General features: G+C 42.5%; 1 protein-coding gene across 1 annotated transcript; it reads right to left on the reverse strand.

The window, feature by feature from the left end:
* Positions 1 to 1,273: 1,273 nt before the first annotated feature.
* On the reverse strand, positions 1,274 to 19,393 carry sytl2a (synaptotagmin-like 2a). The gene is made up of 18 exons (XM_074672224.1): positions 19,156 to 19,393; positions 18,723 to 18,877; positions 18,216 to 18,339; positions 15,335 to 15,398; positions 15,151 to 15,244; positions 11,624 to 12,028; positions 9,569 to 11,533; positions 8,020 to 8,106; positions 7,861 to 7,917; positions 7,672 to 7,748; positions 7,409 to 7,510; positions 4,754 to 4,923; positions 4,532 to 4,634; positions 4,278 to 4,439; positions 4,110 to 4,206; positions 3,922 to 4,027; positions 3,459 to 3,664; positions 1,274 to 1,754 (listed from the first exon to the last, which is right to left on the reverse strand). Exons 1-18 carry the CDS (start codon positions 19,254 to 19,256, stop codon positions 1,606 to 1,608), a joined length of 4,224 nt encoding a protein of 1,407 aa, XP_074528325.1. The 5' UTR covers positions 19,257 to 19,393; the 3' UTR covers positions 1,274 to 1,605.
* Positions 19,394 to 24,976: the final 5,583 nt, after the last annotated feature.

Consider the following 24,976-nt stretch of genomic DNA (forward strand, 5'->3'; position numbering starts at 1 on the left):
ACATTCATTAGAATTGTCTGAAGATAAAACAATAAAACAAAAGCAAACAAACAAAAAACAAACAATAATAACTGACACAAAAGTGATTTACATGTGTAGCATTCCTTCTCTCGTTAACACCTTTACACACTGATGACAGGGAGTGTGTAAACAGCCTGGATCAACTTATCACTGAATACACCTCTGAGAAACAGAGCCAGACCTATTGTTTACGAATTTAAAGAGGGGGTATTCTATGTTTTCAAATTGTAAACACTGATATAAAGTAACAATGCTGGATGTTCAGACGAAACGTGTGCAGATTTTCAAACCTCTACAAGTTCATATGCTCTAATGATCCCAGGATCTGTCCGTGAACTGATCAAAGAGCTATGCTCTTAAAAATAACACAAGATCTTCACTGTAACTTGCTGAGATGATGAGGTCATCACATCGGGATATCCTAAATAGTTCATGGCACATTGAATGGACAGGTTCTGCCCATAGCCCCACCTCTAAACTGGCCTCCAGACAGCTGGCCAATCAGAGTAAAGGAGGTTTGTGTTGGGGGAGCCTTTAAAGAGACAGCTGTTAAAAAGACGGGTTTCAGGAGCTGGCAATAAGTCTTCTAAAACACCAGTGTGAGATTAACAAGGGTTTTTTTGTTTGTTTGTTTGTTTTTTAAAGCTATGATTCATGTAAGGTGTGATGGTTTTAGCTCTGTGTAGCTTGGTTGAGGCAGTGGAGAAAAGATGAAAACTGTGGGCAGAAACTCAGGTCCACACGGTACTGGGATTTCACAAACTGCTCGTCGTCTAATAAACGCTCCAACCTTAACGAGTCTGGTCGTACGGCTACTAATCTCTCATACATGAATGAAATAGTTGCTGACTTTAACCATCACCACATCTTTTAGGAAACAATTGGTTGAAAAAGTATGTGTAACCAGCGCAGTGCATCTCCTCATGCATCAAGACAGAAGAGAGGCGCAGCTTGATGACATCGCCACTTGGGAATACCACAAAGCCATTGCTAAAGGAACATTCCACAAACTCCACTGTTTCAAAGGTTACCAGAGGGAAAAAACTTGAAAAACTTAAAAAAAAACAAAAAAAACAATACCCCTTCTTTAAACTAAAGCTTCAAGATTGGCATGATAACGAATAAAAGATTAGTTGCTGCTGCTCAGGGATGAGCATTCGTGGCTATCTATCATCATAAAAGTATAATATTTGTGATGAGGGCTTAAGGTCTTCCACTGATAAAAAGACGACATGTTGGTCCAATAACATCTTGTTTATTACAGATAGAGCTGCTGGATGCAGTGATCACAGAACAACATCACCGAAAACAATCAGAAGTGCCCAGATTAAAATTCATCTCTGATCTTCAAATGTTCATGATTTCAAAGCTAAAGTTCATTTTTAACTTTTAATAATTTATCCCATCTACACAACATGTGGTTTGGACCACAGCTAAGACCTGTTTCACATGCTGATCCTCACTCACTCACACACAGACGTTCATTCAGGCGGCTGCTTCCACTCATAATGAGTGGATAATGCATCTGTATGTACATGCTCCAGTAATGTCTCCATCCATCAGTCAAAACACATCCTCTCAGCCTCACTTCGACATGCTTTTAGCCATCACCAGCAGCCTCAGAGGTAAAACATCCTCCACCCACTCCCCCTCAGCCCGCAGCATCCTCTGCCACAAATGAGCTTCATCTGGCGTCGAGTCCATCCAGCCCACGTCCACGCCATAACTCTTTCCTGCACAGTGACACAGAGATCACCTATTTAGCTTTAGGTAAACATAGGTCCATCAATATGTTAACAAAAATAAATAACAAATGAAATATTAAAGCTGCAAGCAGCGTTAGATGGGTTCTCGGGTCCCTTCTGCTGGTCTGTCAAACCTGTTTCCCCTCCACTGTAAAAGTTTAACCTCCACTGTTAGGGTTTCATCCCTTTCTGGCCCTGTTAGTACTATAACAATTGATACTATGTATTATTGTTGTAGTAGTAAAAGTAAAAAAAGTGGATTTTTAAATGTTCTCTTCTTTGTGTATTCATTTGATTAGTCATGCACTACAATTTTGCAATTTCCTAGAATTCAGATTCTTTATATGGGAACCTTAAGCAGATTTGAGATTCAAATGTGATTATTTGATTAATTAATTACAAATACTGTAATTAATTAGATTTATTATTTTAATCGCCTGACAGCACCAATTATAACTTAACTTCAGGAGGATCAGACCCTACCTGACACAAAAGGCCACGCAGCCTCTGGTACAGGCGCTTGTGATTTCATGCATTGACTCCTACAGCTCTCCCCTTGCAGGCCACCCTGCATGTCCATGTAAAGCTTTGCAGATTACCCAGAATGCAGCACCACGTCTGGTCTTGAACCAGTCCAAAACAGCACGTCACCCTGCTGTTAATCTTTCTTCACTGGCTTCCAGTGGCAGCTGGAATCAAATTCAAAGCTCTTCTTCTGGTTTACAAAACATCTGCAAGAACAGCTCCTTGAACCTGGGGTCCCTCATCCAGGTCTACACTCCTTCTCGTCCACTACGCTCTGTTTGAGAACGACACCTGGTGCTCCCAGCCCAGTATGGCTCTAAATCTCTGGCCAAACTCTTCTCCTCTGTTGTGCCCAAGTGGTGGATTGAATTACCTAACTCTATACAATCCACAGAGTCCCTTTCTACTGTAAGAGATGTCTGAAGACTCATCTGTTCAGGAAACACTAAGGCACTTAATCTGAGCCTTCTCCTCTTTGTCCTCAGGGCTAGAATGAGTCAGAAGGTCTTAGATCCAGCTCTTAGTCAATATTTAGCAATGATCATTAAATGTTGTTGAAGCTTGAACAATATTGTTGATGTTAGCTTTTTTAGTAGTGGTTAACTGTGGCTACATTATTTTAAAGGAAAAAAACCCTCTTCTAGCACTAGATGGCAGCACCTACTGCCAAGTAACTGGTAGCACTTTGTTGCGCCAGCTAAGGTTTTTCCTCCAGTCTAAATTCTTGCTTGTGTTATACTTCGCTTTGGAAAAAAAGTGCCTGCTAAATGAAACTGTGAAAAAATCCTGTAAGTGGCAAAAGGAAAGATGTTTGATTCATATTGGTTTTAACATTTATTTCCATCTATAAATCCAGCAGTCTTTTGTTTAGTAGTGTTTCTGAACCTGCAGTGAGAAGTGAATGTTAAGTATTTAAAGTCAGAACGTGGAGACTGTTGATGTAAACACGTGAACATGGCTGACCAGGTATTTAGAAAAGGAGCTTATTTAACTCAATGCTACAGAAAGCAGCAGCTCTCGGTGGTTCAATGTTTTTCTCTATATTTTTTAATCCTACTGTGGTTTTCTGATCCTTTCTGATGTATGTTTTCTTAAAATCAAACCAGGACTTCAAACATCTGCAGCTGTCGGAGGCTTAAAAAAAACAACAGTAGAGTAACATCTGACCTGCGCCCTGTCCAAGCCTCACTCCACCGATGTAGTGGTTGTTCAGTCGATCATGATCCCACACTGTTAGCTCCGCACAGGCCTCTCTTAGGTCCTCAGGTCGGAAGCCATCGTACACCATGGTGTGGTTGAACATTGGGTTGGCTGACCTCTTCACAACCCGTGTTTTCTGTCTGCTTTTCCTGCTGTTGTCAGGGAGTACGGTGCTGCCATGAGAGGAAAAGGAGAGAGATGAAAAGATATGAAACAAAAATTTCTCCAGCTCCAGTCTAAAACTAAACAGACACTGAGGAGTCATGTCTCTTTAATCTGATGTTTGGCTTTGCTTTTGGTTACACTGACAGGGTTAGTGTTTGGGTCTGAAATTGGAATAAAAAGACATTTTTTAATCCATGATGATCTTTTTATTGATTGCTTTGCTCTTTTTTATTTGCTAAATTAAAAATGGAACAGGACATCCTACCACTTGACAAACGGGTCGATGACGACTCCTCTGACCGCAGGAAGATTCTTACAGTCCTTCACCCAGATCTGCACCTCACTCGTCTCCACCTTAGATGAGCTCTGACCTGTGGACACAGTCAGAAAAGAGCAAAACAGTGACAACCTGTAGAGAAGGAATGGGTTAAAATGTCTAAGTCATCAGCTCACCAGAGGGTGTCTGCAGCAGGAATCTCAGAGCAACTCTTATCTGTCCTCTGCTGTCTGTCAGCTGTGGGTGAGTCGGGGACGAGGTCTGTGCTGACACCTGAATGACAGGGCTGTGATGAGAATAAAACCACTTCCTCTCCACAAACAGACTGTGTACAGTGCCTTTACCCTGGCATTCAAAGCATATTCATTGATGTGTGTGTTGCTGAAGTCCCACTCTGACAGATCCAGGTCCACATCACCCAGAAAACTGTTTCGCCCAAAAGTGTCATTGTGCCACACTGAGATGTTTAAATTCTGAGTTTTTAACACGTCCATCGGGACTTTAAACTGTGAAAGTAAAAAGAGGTCATTAAGATATCTGCACACTATGAGCTTCATGTGATCAGAGCTCTGTGAAAGGCTCGATGTGGCTCTCTTACCCTGAGGATTTCATTGTAGTCAGGGCTAAACGTCTTCTTTTTCACAGCAGTCTTTCTCTTCCCCAGTTTGGTTTTGTCAGGAAGAAGGTAACATTTAATGTACCTGTGAAAAAAACAGCAGAGTCCGTTTTTTTTTACCTCTCTTATCCAACATCAACATCCTGCACGATGTGACCTCTGCTCTTTTTTCTTCTGAAGAATGAAAGTATTAAAAGCATTCACGGGTCTGAACGGTTCTTCTTGAGGTCTGCCACAGCGAGATCCCTGCAGTGAACCACAAAGATGTGGAACTCTCCCAGCTTCTGGATGTAGTTCACAGCAAACTGGATGCTCCCCTGGACCTCGATGTCCCCAATGTCTGCAGGATAGATGCTGCTGATGCTGCCGCTGACCTGCTCATTCAAAAGCAACACTTGAAGAGAGAAGTTCATCCTTTGCAGGCGGACATGTTTGCACAGACAGGCCATAATGACCACATGATGAAAGAAAAGATGCTGGCAGCTAAAAATATTTACAATCGTTGTGTTACTGTCACTGCACTCACACCTCCCATCCCCACTCCAGTCTTCTAACATTTGCCAGCATGATCAACTGTTTACATTGAGAGAAGTTTAATAAAAGTTAAAAAAGATACATTTCACAGTTGGTGAATCGTTTGAACACTATTCTGAACTGAAAAATGTCTGAAACTGAAATCTGAACTGGATACAAATTAACAATCTGGGAAGTTCAAATCAAACATGTGCAGGTTTTCAAACCTCAACAAACTCATCTGTTGTAGAAACCACTGAATCTGTCTGTTAACTGATCAACAAGCTCTGTTCTAAAAAATAAATAATCCACATAAAATCTTTAAGAGATCTTCATGAGACTTGCTGAAGGTGCTGGCCAATCAGAGGGAAGGGGGTTTATGTAGCAAGGAGCCTTAAAGTGATACTCTGGGATGGAACAAGTTGGGTCCTATCACAAGGTTTAGGGCAGAAATTACCCCTACAGCAGTGTTTTTGTGCAGCAGAAGCCCAGGGGGCACACACCAAACACCCCCTCCCTGCTCGTCTGCCAGTTTCCTCTGCACTCAGATGGGGCCATATTTTACTTGACCAAAAACACAATTAAATGGACTCCCACCGACAAAATTTGATATCAGTCTGCATTCACGCTTTATTTAGAGAATTTTCAGCGCGTTACTTTCACACAAAAACACCGCTAAATAAGGCTCTAGTTCTCATTGTGTCATAAAACGGCGCTACCTCCGCTGCAGAGCCACAGCTGGCTACAAGGTGCTCGCCGCTTAGTGTATCATTCCGCGCACACAGCGTGCGGCGTGCCAGATATAAACGAACGCAGGTAGTCTGCCAGGACGAAGAGTATTCTGTTGGAGATAATGGTGCATTTTTGTGCTTACCCGGGATGCGAAAACAAACAAACCTCCCGGACACCATACAAATTTCACCATATACCATCGATAAACCGGATTACAACAACTGTGGCTCATAGCTCTGAGTATGGACATCAACACTCCAACACAAATGTTGTAAGTTCTATGCGTTTGCAGTCAACATTTTTCTCGAGAGGATTATTGACCCCTTCCTCCAAACAAGAAGCATGTGCACATGCCAAAGCGGAATGTGGTACCTAGGCCAAGGATAAGTACTGGTTTATAAAATTAAGGACATTATTATGTCTATTGTGAAAGAATTGGCTTTGGCAAAATTATTTGAGTATGCTACATTGAAAATAATTAGAGCAGTGATTTTCCATGTGCAAACTCTCACCAAGTACGCAGAATCTGATTATTACTCTGTTCCACAGCCATGTACATCATGTTTGTTTATATCTGGCACGCTGCGCGTGGACTGATACACTAAGCGGCGAGTGCCTCGTAGCCAGCTGTGGCTCTGCAGCGGAGGTAGCGCTGTTTTACGACACGATAAGAACTAGAGCCTTATTTAGCGGTGTTTTTGTGTGAAAGTAACGCACTGAAAATTCTCTAAATAAAGCGTGAATGCAGACCAATATCAGATTTTTTTGGTGGGAGTCTGTTTATTTGTGTTTTTGGTCAAGGAAAAAATGGCCCCATCTGAGTGCAGAGGAAACTGGCAGAGGAGCAGGGAGGTTTGGTTTGGTGCGTGCGCCCTGGACTTCTGCTGCACAAAAACACTGCTGTAGGGGTAATTTCTGCCCTAAACCTTGTGATAGGACCCAACTTGTTCCATCCCAGAGTATCACTTTAAAGAGACAGAAGCTTAAACAAAGCATTGAGACAGAGGCTGAAATAAGGGTTTTCTATAACACCAGTGAGAGAAAATAAGAGATTCTTTTGAGTCGTGTTAAGTCACTACAGGGGCCCAATTTGGACAATATAAAGACAAACATTTTAACTTTTAATGCAGTGCTGCCTGAAGGCCCGAAGATGATGTCTATCCAGCATCAGGCTCTTACTCTACCTATTTCACTAAATCTTGTAATAATTCCATGATAAAGATGATTATATAATCCCCAAGCTTTTATTTTAAGTTCAAAGAACATTATTCTTAAACTGTTAAACTATTTGCTCTCATAGTCTCTCTCAGAGTGATGAACAGTTTATATCTTTTAGGTTACTAACATGTTGAAAATGGCCTAATTTACAAATTGTTGCTGGCATCTACCTTAAATTTGCGGATATTTTTCTAATATATAATTTCAACTGTTTAAAATTTAATTCAGGCTTTAAATGATTTCCAAACCATCAAAATGTTCCTCTCTTTTTTTTGCACAGCATCCTAACTCTTGTGGATCTGGGGGTGTCTGAAGAACCCTAAGGTATCTGAAAGGTAATGATAGCTTGGAGAAACTAAAGAGACACATGAGCTGATGATCTGAGTGTGAACATACAGACGACATGGAGGCCAACCCCGAGGAGAGACTTAGGTTAGACATGGAGCTTCCTGTGTTTCTTCTCAATCCTAGGGTCTCAAACGTGCTGTCACTGTCAGTCTGGAAGAAGTGGACAAAATATGGCAGTGTGAGAGTATAAAGACTCACATACACACACTTAACTCAGTCCAAGAAGCCTAAAATACACCACTCATTTAAGTAAAGATGATCTTTCTGTTATCTAATTAGTGGCTCAGATCTATTAGCAGTGTTAGATTTACCTCGTCCTGCTGAAGAAGTGGCGCAGACGCAAAGCTTTTCAGCTGCTTTGAGTCTGATGAAGATGGGAGTGAAGACACTGGAATGAAAACAAGAAAAATTTGAGGCATAATACTTGAACACCTAAAATTTTACCCCCAGCCTGTCTTTGTCCTGGTATTGTACACAGAAAGAAAGGACCTCATGTTTACCGTCTTCCACACTCTGATTTGTCGGGTATTTTAGGAGATCCAGGGAGTTTTCTTCTCCTACAGAAGAACAGCACCACATGATTTAGAAACAGCTCCTAGCTCTTTCTTAAAATCAGTTCTGTGTCAGATTGTTGATCGATGGAAAAAAAGCTCCTTTGCCTGTTTTTGAGGTGAGGCTTTCCAGGCTTCTGGAATGGGACTCAATCTTAGGAGATGATATCACGATGGTAGGAGTCTCCTTACGACCTGCCACAAGTGACACACACTCAGCTCTGGGATATAGACTCATCACAGTTTACATACAGTTTCTGAATCACGACACAGCCTTATAGCTCTGTTTCAGTAACAGAAAAAAGAAGTTAAATGTTCAATAAAAGCGTTTATGTTAGCAGTGAGTAAAAATGCTCTGTTAAAAGAAGGGTATGCAGTTCTTCATATTAAATACGTTAGAACAAACAAGTTAGAATAGATGTCACAAACTAAAGCAAGGGTGATGTGTCTCCCTTAAGCTAACACATTGTTTTCATATAGCCATTCAACAAACTCTTTTCTGATGAAGCTAACACCACAACCATAAGTTTTGGCTAGCATTAGCTGGAAGTTCACGAGGGCTAGCCCTGTGCACAAACCCTGGATTTCCAATCACCTTTTCATGAATAGGTGTGTATGTAGCTCCCAGTGCTTCTGTTACAGCCTCAAGTGGACACTTGAGGAACTGCAGCTTTTGGCATTTCTACCCTAGCTTCACATCTCAATACCAGAGGTTACTGTGAGCTCATCTCTGGCATCCACAGAACGTGGATCACCAGCATCTGGTTAACCGGGGGCACTGGTTTAGGGTTAAGTTAACACGCTGGGCGCAGAGATGTGATGGTTTCTTAATGTTAGCTTGCAATGTTAGCCAAGGTTGGCTTGCCTGTGACACCAACGTTTAGGGTTATTTTCTTGATGGAGAGAGAGAAAGCTGCATCCAGTGTCTGTTTTAGACAGGAAGTACTGAAACAGTAAGATTAAATAGCAAATGCTAAACCGAATAAGTAACCTGGTTTCCTAATTTACAGCACTGGCTAAAGCTAACCTACAACTACAGTTACCAGCTGGCCTACACTGGGAAGACCAAACAATCAAACCATGCCGGAAACTGCTAACTTCCTAAATTTGGCTGTAATACCTACCTTCAAATCTGACAGCAGGAAAATTCCATTGCAGTAGCAGGGACTAAACCTGTAGAGGGCACTCATGGTGCACTTTCCTAATGTGGTATGAGGAACTATATCATTAACCATTAAAACCCAAAGGCAGACATCAGTTAGGGCCAACCCTATGCCCTGGGATTGGTTAGCTAGTTGGCTAATGTGGCTAACCAGTGTGCACTGCTAGCATCATGTAATTATTCTACTGTCATCAACCTTTCCATAATTCCTATTATTTAACATTGTGATACCATTTGGCATGCAAAGAATTATGGGATATGTTGGGCCATGAAGGATGCTCCTGTGGTATCCACTGCAGCCGGGAAAACTAGGACACATTTGTCACATTAGAGGGAGTCTTTGACATCAGGCCATCTTTGGACACAGTGACACATTAGGCTTTTGAGGGCTGCAGCCTTTAAATTGAGACGCAGCTACTGTGTCTAATCCCTCATCACTGTGACTCCTTATTAATATCTAAAGGAATGTGAATGTAAGGAGAATTTAAAGCTCACTGCCTGGTCTCGGTTGGGACACGGTGAAGGCACAGATCATTATGTCTTGGCTGGAGCTTTCTTCTACGTTTTGCTCGATGCTTTTTTGGGGACTGTTCTTCAGAATTCCTGCAGAGCTTCTCGGGGATTTGTGTGGACTCTGTGGCTCATCACTGTTGAGGGTAAAAGGAGGGACGTGGGCCTTCTCACTGGGTCCAAGGTAGTGCTGATAGTCCTGAGGAATGATAGACCTGGCCAGACGGGTGATGGTATTAAGTTTCTTCTCTGATGTTTTCCTCAGTTGAGGTGAGGGGGACTTTAAGGGGGATTCTGAGGGGGACTTCAAGGGAGACTTTGAGGGGGACTCTGATGGGGACTTTGAGGAGGACCTTGAGGAGGACCTTGTGGGGGACTTTGAAGAGGACCTTGAGGGGGACTTTGAGGGGGACTTTGAACCACTTTGCTGAGTATTCACATCGCCGGTCATGGTGTCTGAGCTGGGTTTAGTTTCTGACAGTGCTGTCTGCTTTGCCTCGTGAGCAGGACTCTTCCTCTGTCTTGGCGTTGGAGTGGGCCTCCATTGAGGCTCTTCACCATTCTTGGCTTGGGGGTCAATGTCTATGGGAAAGGTTTTTAAGGGAGAGCCTTCCAGTCTGGGACTTTGCGGACTGGAGGTTTCTCTTGGTAGGACTCTGGGGTGGCATGTCTTTGATGGGCTCTTCCTGGTTTCTTCATCTTGGTCTTTTGCTTGTGGAGTTGGGGATCTTTTGGGACTAAGGGGGCTTGTTAGGGTCTCTGTGTCAGCCTCATCTCTGGTTTGGAGGTCCCTTGATGGTTTAGGCTCAGAACTCTTCAGCGGTGACCTGTGTGGACTCACAAAGCCCTTTCCTGACACATCTACTGATCTTATGACAGTATTAGACCTGGTTTTGGTTGGAGATGTTACCTCTCCTCCATCAGACCTCTCTTTGCTGTATGAGAATGATCTTTGAGAAGTCTGAGGAGAAAAAACTTTGCCACGGCGGGACGACCCCCTTGAGGCACTTGCAGCATTTTCCTTGGATTTTGTGACTTCCTTTTCCCAAAAGTTTTTGAGATCACTGATCTTTGCTCGTCTCTCCTCTTGAGGAGGAGGATCAGGAGGATCTCTCTCTTGCTTCTGGCTGTTGAAAGGCAGAGAGGACTTTTCAGGAGTGTTGGTGTTTTCCTGGTTCTCAGAAGTCTCTGGTTCTCTTGCGTAACTTGTTAAAGTGTCATCTGCCTCTTCATAGATCAGGACTGGATTTGCTCGATATGTACCGTCTTCTTCAGATAAAACCACGAGGTGGCTCCAGCTAGGCTGTGGTAAAGAGCACTTCTCTTGGGATGCAGGGGCTGTACGCTCCACGGTCGTTACCATGTGAGGTGAGAGATTATTGTTTGCGCTCTCCACGTCTAACTCAGCTTCTTTACCCGTCTTGTTAAAATCTTTGAGCCCTGTCTCCTGCCATGCAAACACCGTTTTGGGAGCTCTGTTTTCCCTCTCCCAGAAAGCTTTCAGGTTGGACAGTCTCTCTGGAGACTGGACTTCAGTGCTGGTATCTGCTGGGGTCTCTTGTTCTTTGAAAGGAGTATTCTGCAAAGCTGTGAGCTGGAGTGTTCGGACTGCTGAATGTTTTTCTGTGGTGGTTTCTGCAGCATCTTGGGAGAGCAGATGGCTGTTGGCTGGCTCTTCTTGCTTGTATAAATTAACTTCCTCTTGCTGTGAAGGCAGTTCCTCCTCCTCTCTGTCTCCAAGCACGCTTTGTCCTGGTTGTGAGGACACAGGATCTGAGGCAGCATCAATGTCGCTGTTCAGTGTGAACTGGTCTGAAGTGGTAGGCTGAGCATCAAGGGCCTCCTCAGGTCCTGAGTCCAGGTGAACAGGCTTACCTGACTCTTGCTGTGCACCGGAGAGCCCAGACACAGCAGGGCTGAGGGACTCCAAATAACAGAGACCAGAGGCATCTGCAAAGACAAGAACCAAACACTGAATCAGGTTTCATCAACAGAGGTACCGTTCATATTTAAGGAACTACTCCCAGGCCTGATCCATACCATCTCTAGTGAGGACGATGGCCTCATTTTTGGAGTTTAGCTCCTCTTCCAGGGAGATCACCTCACTCCCAAAAGCTGCTCCATGTAAGCCCACATCAGGCTGGTCCACACCCTCACTGATGAAGTCCACATCCAACAAACTGTGCTCCCCGAGCTCTCTCCTATCCTGAAGATCCTGTGCACTGTGACTGACCATAGAGCTGAACCTCACCTGCTTCCTGTCGATCCAGGACTCTGAGGGACAGTCCAGGCTGACCAAAGTCTGCTGGACCAGGCGTGGGAACAAAGAGTCTGAGGAGCTTGAAGGGGACAGGTGTTTGAGGATGCTGCGTGGAGCAGCAGAGGTAGTTTGTTTACCTCCTAACTCATCAAGCTGAGATAAGTCGTCACACGATGATAAAGGCTCTGAAAGATAAAAACAAATGATCATGAACATTTTTACCCAAATCCCAAACTCTGTTTTTATTGCGTCTGGTTTCACTGGAGAATCCGACTAAGGTTTCCCTCCCAGAGGTCATTTCTGTATATTGTTGACCTCAAGTGGACAAAATGAAAACTAATCACATTTGGTTCCTACTGTGGGGATAACAAACCCCTGGGTGATAGCGCTAACCTCATTTGCAGTGTCCCAATTTTAATTCTGTTCATAAACTTTTGTCCGATCAAGAAACAAAGAAAAAAAGAAACAAAAGAAACCCTAAATTTGAGTAGTTTGAGTCCTTTATGGAGAGAAGAGAAAAACATTTCACCCTCCAAACTCCAGGATCCAGGCTTCTGTGTTACCAAACATTTGTTTTTTTGATCAAAGAAAGGCAAATTTGACTTTGGGATTTCAAAATGTGTTTTCTTTGCTCTTTTTGAGTTAAAAGTAGTGGTTATTTTGTTTCAGCAAAACCATTAAAGTGTGTTATATATATATATATATATATATATATATATATATATATATATATATATATATATATATATATATATATATATATATATATATTTGGAAGTAAAGTATCAACTTTAAAGATAAGGAGATTCTCTGCACACAGCAGGGTTTTAGCTAATCCTCATTTTCAACAAGAAGTAAAACTCAATGGGTGCGTCTCAATGCGTTAACTTCGTGCTTCCTCCGTCCTGTCTCCTCCTCGACATCGGAAGTAGTTTCCTAGTCACCATTTTGAAGACTGTCCCAAAACGATAATTGGGCTCAGAGGAGAGAGGAGAGAGGATGGAGGAGACTGATCAGAGGAGCTATGATCGAGGAAACACGAGAGCTGGCTTTGCGGAAGTCTTTTCACAGACACGCCCCCATATGGAATATCACTCTCTGATTGGACGCTGCAGCGGCTCAGACTTCACATGAAACTTCACAAACACACAACAGAGTTTAATGAGAGAAAAGACGAGCTGAGGACAGGCACAGAGGATCGTTCAGAAACTGATCATAAATCTGGTAATAAAGTGTTCGCTGTGAGTTTAAAGCACAAAACACTGAACACAACCATCATCAAATCAATATAACAGAGGATTAATACAGAAAACTGACTGATAAATAATATCTTTCTGAGACACAATAAGGTGGGTTATATTAATAAGCTTTAGAGTTCACGATCAGATGGGCTCTAGATAAAGGATAAATAATTCTAAATTATCTCACAATATCTCACATGTGATGCTCCAAAGGGGAGGATGTCCCATTCCTCTTAAAACAAATCTCCTCCATCCTCTCTCCTCTCTTCATTTCCTTGTGTCTCTCCCATGTATCTCTGGTGGGAGGGACTAAGACGCAAGTGAACGACGCAAGTGGAGGAAGGAAGGATGGAACTTTGGAGCTTTGAGACACACCCTATGTGAGGACTAGCTGTTTGACTTTAATTGCAGTGACACCTGTGGTCAGAATAGATAGCGTTTTTCAAGGATGAACACTCCATTAGAGCTATTGTTTGAAAGGTGACAACAATCAAACTTTGTAAACTCAGTTTGTAGTTTAGTGTCCAGTGGTGAGCAGACTAAGTGTTTGTGGGGCCTTGTACATGACAGCGTTTCAACCAAATTGCAATAAAAGCAGTGAGAAAAAATCTGTTTTTACACAGAAACCTGCAAAAGTTTTAGGTCAGCCAAACACTGTTTCTGTGTTAACCAGTGTCCGAAACACAACAATACCTTTGCCTTTTATCCATTGTATCAAGAGCCCCTTAAAGCCCATTTATACTGCTATTAAACTGCTACATGTGGGTTGGAAAAAACCATTAGCACAAACAATATAACCTATGTTTTAGCTTGTGCTCTATCGCTCTCCTGTTTTTTGTTTTTTGTTTTTTTGCTCTGACATCCTTTTACTTTTGGACAGTCCAGCTCCAGTGACCGCTATCACTCAAAAATCAATCACAGAAATCGTTTTCAGTCGAGAAAATTACAGATGTCTCTTCTCACTGCTAAACTTTGTTAGCCAGCTTGACTTCATCAAAGGAAATTTCAGTTTAACTGCTATAAATGGATTCACCTGACCCTACCACAGATATTAAAAATAGCATTTGGAAATTACCTATTTTGGCGCTGTAGATCTAATTTTAAAAAGCGGATTATGAAGAGACAAATATATAACTTTATAACTCCTCACAGGGCCTTTAAAGAAGCTGCTCAGCCCTCCTGTGCACACTGATTCTTCGTGTTTGTTTCTAGTCTGATGCTTCCTGCCAACACTTTCACCTGTTTCTGAGGACTGGCAGCTCCATGCAGGCAGTCTCTGCCATCATAGGTTTCAGAGATGAAAACAGTTTTAAGATAAGACCAATTTTTGTTGAGTGTGTCATGTACTGTGTCGGTTGTTTTCTTCTAATCATTAGTGCTCCTTCTAAAAACATTGTTTTTGTAGTTGCTGAAGTATTTCCAGCTCCCTTCAGTCATGCAGTTCAGATTAAGCTGAGGAATGTATTTCTGTTTAATCCTCTGGCTAGTCTGGCAGGCCTGTGTGTTTGGACTTCCCTACACTTCGACAGCTTCTGGGAAAAAAATCCACAGCTCACGAGCTCATTCAGCAGAGCCCTGAGAAAAATAAGCTTTGAGACACCATCAGATATAAACTATAAATACCAGCTCATAGACGATCAGAGTCACGGTCTACCTGAGAAACACCACCTCTGATCTTTGAGCAGTTTGAGGATTATGTTAATGATTTTCCCTGCAGCAGTGTGTCGAGACGCCTTCTCTGCCCCAGCAGCTAAATGAGATGCAATGCAATGAGACGATGAAACTGATAGAAATGACAAGAAATAACATGCTCTCCAGGGCCATGCACCCACTGCCAGCATGCTGTTCACAGGACAGGCAGAAACAGCTGAAGTATGAAGCACCCACACACCTGGACGTCAGAGTGAAGGAACCAGACTTACATTGGTTTGTAACGTCGCTCTAACTGCTCCTACGATTCGTCCGACAGTTCAGGACATAACACACAATAAATCATCAGATCAAAACAGACAGAATAATACCTCGCATGGCATCTTCAGACTGACACAGACCAGCAGAGAACTCACCCTCATCTAGTGTCAGGGTCTGGGTCACCGCTTCAGACACTTCCTCCGCGACGAAGCTCTCAATGATGTCAGAGTTGAAAGGGTTCTTCCTCTCCTTCAGCAGAATGAGATGAAGTCAGTTAGCAGGATTATGAACCCACAGTCATCCATTTCAAAGTGTTTCCACCTCAGGACAGAGCCTTACCTTTGTGGGTGACTGTAAAACCGGCGAGGGCTCATTTTCTGGGCTCATGTTTTCATGCCTGTCCCTGAATCATAAAACAAGCCGATAAATTCATCAGAACTTTTTCATAAATCAACCTGAAGTGATCCTGATGAAAGGACGGATCCATTGAATATGTTTGGACTTACATGGTGATTTATCTTTATTTAGCAAGTGTAACATTTTGGGTAAAGTGCAAGTAAAAACAGGAGGACTGCTGCAGAGCATGAGTGATATTTATTTATGTGATCACTCCTCAGGGTGATCAGGAGAAAACATGAACATGTGAGCCTTGACCTTATAAGGAGATTACTGAGAACTATGGGAGCCAATTACTCAGTATCCATGTAGCATGTGCACAGCTCTGCTGGCAACCAGTCACACCTAAATAATCTTCTCGACCAGTGCAGCACGTGATGTTGCTCAAATAAAATAGTTTATGAATGTGTAATTTAACTCTGGCATTCCTTGGGGGAAGTATTCTCAGGCCCTTTTTGTATTTTCACACTTCCTCTTTGTCTCATTGTTTCTTATCATCTGTTATCATTTTTATGCAGACGACACCAAACTCTGCATTTCTGCATCACTACAAGACCAGAAAATGCCGCAATCTTTCACTGCCTGTGTTTCTGATACCAATGTTCAGATGAGCAAATTGAGCTTAGATAAAAATCTAATTCTTTGAAAGGAGCCAAAGCAGCAAAAACAAAACAAAACAAAAAAAAAATGGGCAGGAAAGTTTTAATAACAGGCGTCGTAACCTCTGCATTCGTTTAAGAGTCAAATCAACCTTTCAGTGCTCATTTTAACAAAGTCATAAGTACTTCATTTCATCATCTTAGAAACAAAGTCAGACTTTTGAAATCCTAGTTATAATTCATCAACACATGCAGTTATAAGTGTGACTCCCTTTTCACTGGTTTGCTCAAAAAGAAAACAGATCACAACACTCCTCTTTTTAAAACTCTGCGCCATCGCTCTGTTTACTTTAGATTTGATTTTGAAGCTTTACAGTGGTCCTTCCCAAAGTGGGGTTCTGGTTCCTCTGGGATCATTAAATGCCTTACAAAATAATAAAAAATAACTGTCAGTGCACATCATCCATTATGGTAAAAACACAAACAAAAATATGAGGTGAGTTTGATAATCTGTGTTCCCGATTTCCCGGTTAACGAACCCTGAGTTGACTGAGGCAGATTCATTTAAGAAACAGTAAAATGTGACCATTGGTAGTCTGACTTTCTACAAGTGGTTTAATAAACCATCTCAGGCCCTTTTCTGCTACATTTGTCTCTTTTTGGATTGGAGTGTATTCCCAAAGCAGGAGGTCACCGTTCTCCAGCACTAATATTTGATCTTGGAGGTTGCAGTCTGAAAAGTTTGGGAACCTGAGTTCTGTTTGTACCATGTGGTCAGCTATGGTACAGTACAGTTTGGTACAGGTTGGATCGTCAAAGGCTGATAATGTCATAGCAGGGTGAGGGTTAGGCACAGTGTACCCTGTTAATAAATCCAACAAAGAAGAAAAATATCACACAGTAAGCAAAGAGCAATGATGGAAGACATCCAGCAACTCTACTTCTTTGTTATTGGCATGTGGCTCTTTGTTACAAAGAACAATCAAGCTTTGTTTCATAAAAGGTTGTGTGCCACCAAGAGAAATACAGCAGCCGCTGTCACACAGGAAGTGACAATTCTTTCCACCTATCAACGGACTGCAGTTTATCTAGCTCCACCCTGTGGGATCAGATCGGTATGTTTGGCACCCCAACAGAAGGGCACCAAAAAGTGGGATTGTATGGGTCGGTAATTTGGGAACTTGTCATGAGAGTAGTAAAAGGAAACATCACAAAATGTGCGATGTACAGAGACAAACCGAACTGAACCTATAGTGAAAACAGGGCTTGGGTGACTTAAAAATTAAACTTCAGATCTTTTTGATCAGGTTTTTGATCACCTTTTTTTAGTTATGTCATTTGAGCCTTGGACTGTAATTAAGTATTTGGTTGTATTTATCCATTCTGATCACATGGATTTGTTTTTATGTCTACGTTTTTTATGGCTATTCTCTTCTCACCTGTTTCTGTTTTATTACCCACACCAAGGAGGTCATGTTTTTGGGAGAGTTTGTCCGTTTGTTTGTCTGTGAACAATATAACTCAAAAAGTAACTAACAGATTTGGATGACATTTTCTGAAAACTTTCAAAATGGGATAAGGAAGAAGTGATTTAATTTTGGAGGTGATCCGGATCACCGTCTGGATCCAGGACTTTTTTTAAAGGGTTCTTCATCATTGTGAGATTGGGCCATTTTCACCATATGTGTATATAACTACACAATAAATAGTCAGATTTCTTTGCAAAACAATACAAAACAAGGTCACGATAATTTCTGATAGATGTAAAAGTAGGATCCAGATCCTGGCAATATTCTGGATACTAAGATTCAGAATATGAAATATGTGCTGGGTCATCATCATTTTAAACACTGTCAGGTAACAAATTGTCATAAAAACCTGCAACTAACACCAAACTGTAGCAGACAGTCTGCTGAAAGGGAGTATAACATTAAAGTAAGACTTAAGTATTGCGTAACAATCACAATATGCTTGGTGGAGGTCTCTGCGCTCTCAGTGCTTTGCTAGTTCTCTCTCTGTTCTCTCTCTTCTTTCTGCTGTGTGTTTGAACTTCTGAAAGGTGCTGTATAAATACTGAGAATTAAAGCTACAGGGTGGAAGGCTCATACTCTTTTCATTTTGTAAACAGTAATATTACTCAGTCACAACAACTGTGACTGCACTTTCAGATGTATTAGTGTTTGTTATTAACAGTTGGTTCTCACTTCTTGTGAACCTCCTCTCACCTCTCCTCACTGGGCTCTGTGCCTGGCTCCTGAAGGACTCCTTGGAGCACAGGTGGGACGAACACCTCTTTGTTCTCACTGCTGACAAAACTGGGCTTTTCAGGAACGCTGCAGGAGATCTCCTCTGAAACACCAAACACAACTGCTGTTCAGAAAGAGAGACATTCATCAAGACCCACTCTGTGCTGAAGCTATGAAGACAAGACCTGGGTACAGGTTCAACAACTCAGTCTGAGGTTCTCATTGCCTGTACAGCCAAAAAGACACAACCTGATGGAAACAGTCCTGAGCACGACAGGAACTATTGATTTAAAAGTCACTGACTAGTTTTTAACCATGGCAGGAACCTTAAATTTGACGACCCTGAACCATGGCAGGAACTTTTCCAATGAACAGTCCGGAACCAGGGCAGGAACTTTAATTTGACAGTCCTTAACCTTGGCAGGAACTTGTGAAGGCGTGGCCTTTATTTCTCATGTTAAGAAATCTGCTGTAAAGGAGACTTACGTATGGTCATGGGTCTCTGTACGTGTCTCATAGAGGCCCTGATGATGTCAGAACCATGGATTCGATCCTGGTGGCGGAGCTGCTTCGTCTCATAGAACCATTCTCCTGTCATGTACTTTAGCCGCTCCTTGTCACTCGAGGTCCTCTGCAGGTTCCTGAAAGAGGAAAAGAGGAGGGGCAAATGTATTTCCAATGAAACTCAGGACATCCACTCCTAAATGACAACATGACACTATGGAAATCTGACCACGTATGCAAAAACTGGTTCTGTATGCATCCCTGCTGTATGACCTTTGATCCTGTAGGTGTGTTTAATTCAGAGCAGACTCCTGTCTCTCCCCTCTCTGGATTAACTCACAGGTTAAGGTCAGAGGGTGAGGCTTGTGCCTCCCCACAGATCTGCTAAAACATAAAAGTCACTGAAGGAACTCACTGGATTCGCTCGAGCTCGGCGCTTTTCAGCTCAGCGTCTCTCTTCAGCACAGCCAGGATGCTCTCCTGCTCCTCCTCGGTCAGAAAGCTCAGGTCGATCATGATGACTGCTGCTGCTGGTCCTCTGCTCTGAGTTTGTACCTAAAGGCCGAACATGATCATCTCTTCGTACAGTCCTCTCTGCTTCAGTGTCAGCAGTGTCGCACAAACTGTGTGAGCCTGTTAAATAAGACAACCATGATGAGACTTTTCTTCTTCTTCTTCTTCTTCTTCTTCTTCTTCTTCTTCTTCTTCTTCTTCTTCTTCTTCTTCTTCTTCTTCTTCTGGGCTCTGCTGATGTTGGATCAGTCCTGCTTCAGTCAGGGATTTATACTGCAGGGATGAATCTGCAGGAAAACAGTTAAAAATTAGGGATGGAGTTAAATAGATGTAGTTGCACTTAGTTTTTATCTTACAGATTATTATTTTTTTTCACTGACATGAATCATGTTCTAAATGATGCAAACATTTACATTTTTTGTTGTGGTCACAATCCACACCAAAGTCTATCGGTAAGGTCTCACTGAACTACATTTGGCTTGTGCATAGTCCATCCATCCATCCATCCATCCATCCATCCATCCATCCGTCCATCCATCCATCCATCCATCCATCCATCCATCCATCCATCCGTCCATCCATCCATCCATCCATCCATCCATCCAACTTCTTCTGCTTATCCGGGGTCGGGTCGTGGGGGCAGCAGCCTAAGCAGGGAAGCCCAGACTTCCCTCTCCCTAGCTACTTCGTCCAGCTCTTCCCGGGGGATCCCCAGACGTTCCCAGGCCAGCCGAGAGATGTAGTCTCCCCAGCGTGTCCTGGGTCTGCCTCCCGGTGGGACGTGCCCTGAACACCTCACCAGGGAGGCTTCCGGGAGGCATCCTCATCAGATGCCCGAGCCACCTCATCTGGCTCCTCTCAATGTGGAGGAGTTGTGGCTCTACTCTGGGCTCCTCTTAGATAGCCAAGCTTCTTATCCTATCTCTAAGGGAGAGCCCGGCCACCCTACGGGGGAAGTTCATTTCGGCTGCTTGTACCCTCGATTTTGTTCTTTCGGTCACTACCCAAAGCTCATGACCATAGGTGAGGGTGGGAACGAAGATCGACCGGTAAACAGAGAGCTTCGCCTTCCGGCTCAGCTCCCTCTTCACCACGACAGACCTGTGCAGAGTCTGCATTACTGCAGATGCTGCACCGATCCGCCTGTTGATCTCTCGCTCCATCCTCCCCTCACTTGGGAACAAGACTCCGAGATACTTAAACTCCTCCACTTGCGGCAGGATCTCATCCCCGACCCAGAGAGGGCACTTCATCCTTTTCCAGCTGAGGACCATGGACTCAGATTTGGAGGTGCTGATTCTCATCCCAGCCACTTTACACTCGGCTGCAAACCGACCCAGAGAGAGTTGAAGGTCACGGCTTGATGAAGCCAACAGGACCACATCATCTGCAAAAAGCAGTGATCCAATCCTGAGTTCACCAAACTGTGAGCCCACGGGAGGGGGGTCCCACGTTGCTTTTTCAAGCTGTGCCTGGCCGAGCCCCATGGGAGCAGGCCCAGCCACCAGGCGCTCACCATCGACCACCCCCAGGCCTGGCTCCAGGAGGGGGCCCTGTGACCTACATCCGGGCAAGGTAAACTTGGGACCATTTGTTGTATTCATCATAAGGGGTTTGTGTGAGCTACACTTTGTCTGGTCCCTCCCCTAGGACCTGTTTAACATGGGAGACCTTTAATTCAACAGATTTATCAGGATGTGAAAATGTGTGAGTTCAAAAAACACATCAGAGGACACAAGACAAGATTGAAGTAATGAAATGAGCAGAAAATAAAAAAAAATCATAAAAATTGTTCTGTGGGATGAGAAATATTCTGATCTAAAAGTGTTGTTTCTGACATCCAGATCCTGATCCTGACACAAAAACATCCTGACATACTTTTCCCACATCTCCCCCTATTGGAGAACATGTTCCTTGGTCGGAAGCAGAGTTTGCTGATTGTTTACACAACATGTAACACTGCAGAAAAACTGACCACTGATCATCTGGGATCAAGAGACACCTGAGGGACAGGTGAGCTTTAATTAATTGATTTGAGCAGTCTGTGATGATGGAACAAGGAGGTTTGAGCTCAATGAGGGACTGATTTTTACAGAAATCACTAAAAGGAGTTAAAAAAAAAAACAGCATTCTGATGTTACTTTATGGTTAGAAAATATGTACTGGACCTTGATCACTTTCCCAAAAACTAAAGTGTTTGGGCCATAGATCGTATATAGAGAGGACAGTGTGGATCCGCTTTTTACCATTTTATGGTTTGGAGCTAAAGTACTCCTGTCAGAGGCTGCACAGCAGAGACTATGAGGACTCTAAGCGAATCTGAGTGGAGTCGGGTGACAAAAGTATATTATTTTCTTTTGAGAGTCTAATCTCTTCTTGGCTCTCCCTCTCGAAGTATTTTAGTAAGCCTGAAAAAACTACACAAGAACGTCAGCTGTAAATCATTGTTAAACATGACACAACATAAAACCCCTTTTTAACCTCTAATAGCTAATGAAAGAGAAACTCTCTGAAAAAAGAGGACATGAACACAACGCAGCCCAATAATATCTTAATATCAACACAGCTTTTGGCTGTGATAAACATTGCTACCATGTGATTTTATTTTTTAAGGTTTGAACACAGTCCATCAGGAATGACTGGGGAGATGGATTTTTTGACTTGTAGTGCAGCCAGCCACCAGGGGGAGCAGTTTTTGTGGTGATCTCACTCAGAGCCGAGCTAGATGAAGTCCATTTTTTTACAGTCTATGGTTTAGACCTGTTTTCCAAATTAATATTCAACCATCTTTGGCTTTTCTTTGTTGTTATTTGTAAGTTGTCAGTCAGAAGAAAAAAAATCACATCAAATGTGTTGTGAGAGGTTTCTGAAGGTAAAAAGGTGAACTCTGCTCCACCCTGTCAGGGACTACTGATACAGTTATTATTTTTGCTTATCACTAACTGACGAAGCTACATGGATTCTGTACAGAAATGTTCATTATATGCACTGTTCCTTTAAACAAAGTGGGAATCACTTGGTGCATCCATCTTGTCCATGATGACCACCATCACTTCACTAACAGGAGGGGTGAGCATGGGAGTGTTCCAATCTGCGATCTGACTCACACACAGAGCAGCTTCATTACACAGATCCTCACTCTCTCTGATCGCAAACACTGAGAAACTTCTCTGTAACTCTGGCGCTGATACTCATGCTTTAAGGCGTGACACATGATGATATCCTGAGGAATCCTCTGCATGTCCCAGCAACGTTCCCTCACATCAGGCTCAGCTGTGGGACTTTGATAAATCACAGCTCGTGTTCGTATTTTGATTCTGTATATTCATTAAGCCAACTGTATTTTTCTACCTGCAGAAAACGATGATGATGTAACTGTTACAAAAAAAAGGCTGTGCCTGCTCTGGCCTCCATTGTTTCTTCATTCTGGTCTGCTAAGAAAGGTGTAATCCCATTTTATTCTCCCAGACGGGGCTGCCTAAAGCTGCTGTGAGGGGCCCTGGGTCCTGTTTTTTCTTCCTGGATAAGATTATGCAAGACAACTTCATGTGGAAAGAATAAAGTTCTTGATTTTGTTGCTTTAGGAATGTTGCACGTCCTGCTTCTCTCACTTGAGGATAGACGACCTGTTTCCTTGTTGTGGCAGCTGTGATTTTTTATCATTTCCTTCTTATTCAGACCAGAAAACTGAAGGTTTCATCACATTTCACAACCACTTTCCTGAATTGTATCTTTTACCTCTGCTGTTTGTGTTGTTTAGGGATTATGAATCATTCGCCAACACTAACTCAAACACAGAGTCATGAAACCAGAAGGAAAGAAAGAGCTGATGAAACCACAAACAGCTGGTTTTAAGAATACGACCATCAGTGCGCCTGACTCACCCTCAGCAGCAGCTCTGTCGGTGTAGATTTCATCTCAGTAAAAGGAAATAATTTTTTTTTTCACAGACTTACAGAAGTAAGTACAACATCTCTAGTTAGATCACAATCTTCAGATTTGATCTCTGAGCTGTGTCTCAAAGTTTCCTGCTCAGTGTGTTTCAAACAGAGTCAGGACACTTTCTGCTCACTGCACTGGGAGTAAAATGTAAGTGACTTGAATTGAAAAGGCAGTTATGTTGTTTTTTCAGCAGAAAAATAAAAACCAAGAATATAAACTGTCACTTTTATGATCCAGGCTCGAAACCAGAGCTCCTTTCAAAGTCACCACAATATTTTGAGTCTGAACACGTCACAACATGAGAACAGGAAGGTTTCACATCACCGGGATAACACAGTGATGTTACACTCTACAGCTCTACATCCTAAGCCTAAAACACACACAAGCACACACATGCACACACACACACACACACACACACACACACACACACACACACACACACACACACACACACACACACACACACACACACACTCACACACACAGGATGTCATTTAGGGAGAAGTCTTTAAAGGTGGAGGACTCACCTCTCTGTGCGGCTCCTGGCTGAGTGAAAGCAGGAGAGCTCGGCTGCTCTCTGAGCTGCTGGAGGTGGGAGGAGCTACACATCCTGCTCTGCTGAGTGGTCCACCTCTTTGACGAACATGAGCTCTCTGTCGTTCTGTAAAACACAAGAACACTGTTGCAGTTTCTTTTCTTAAAGTCTTACACCTCACTGTTATGTGTTGCTTTGTTAAGAGAAAGTAACACCCTGAGGGAGGCTGCTGTAGAGATGGAGAAACATCTGTTGGAGGAGCTGAGCTAAAAAGAAAAGTACAAACTTCTCCAAGAGGGAAAGGAAGGTCGTTCTTCTGCTTTATATATGTTATTACACTGTTCACAGCAAATTCTGATTTAGTCTTACTCTGTGTCTTTTGAATAACACACCATTTAGTTTTAGTCATATCTTAGTCATCTGAAACCTTTTTCTTACTCTAGTTATTGTCGTTCCCATTTTGGCAGGTTTTACTCAAATACAATGGAAACACACCTAAGTGTTGTGAAAATGTCCTGCAAACAGTGTAAAGTTCTGTTAAGGTATATCAGTTCTCCCTGTATTAGTGTAACTGTTGCTGCTGCTGTTGAGGGGCTATAGACAGAGACTTTTACTTGCTACGTTATGTGGCGTTACGTCATACTATTATTTCAATAATTTAGCGTAATGCCATAACGATACATTAACTTGGACAGTGGTATTTTTTCCTACATCTTTCCTTCCCTGTTTCATTCTCTTCATCTTGAGTTTCTTTTTCATCCAGTTTCTTAGTTTTTCTTGATAAAAAAGTTACTAAGTTTGGCACATGTGGTCACTTCCAACCGTAATGCTTTTCTTTTTTTATTTCTTGCCTTTTCAGCTCCACCCTTGTTCTTCTTTCTGCCCATATTCTTGTGTTTGTAGCATAGACTGAGATAAAGGTTTGTACTCATTCTCATGATTCTCTGACAAGCACTGCTGCGTGTGCACAGATGTGTTGTCAAAGTAACGGGCAGCTGTCTATAAGAAATTTTTTTTTTAATTTTATAATTTAAATTTATTTATTTTTTTAAATTTTAATTATAAATAATTATTACTATTTATTATCTTTATATATTTCTGCTGTTAGCAGCTTCTAGCATGATGATGCGAACTGGTGCTAGCTGGTGCTAGGTTCAATGTTCCCTGTGAGCTGAGGAGAAGGAGGTGAGGACAAATTTGATGGTTCTGAGGTGTGAGCTAAGAAGAGACAACATTGACCTGT

This window comes from Halichoeres trimaculatus, unplaced genomic scaffold, assembly GCF_033239565.1.
Source record: "Halichoeres trimaculatus isolate MK-OKI-2021-1 unplaced genomic scaffold, fHalTri1.1 fHalTri1_scaffold_6, whole genome shotgun sequence".
NCBI classification, from domain to species: Eukaryota; Metazoa; Chordata; class Actinopteri; order Labriformes; family Labridae; genus Halichoeres; species Halichoeres trimaculatus.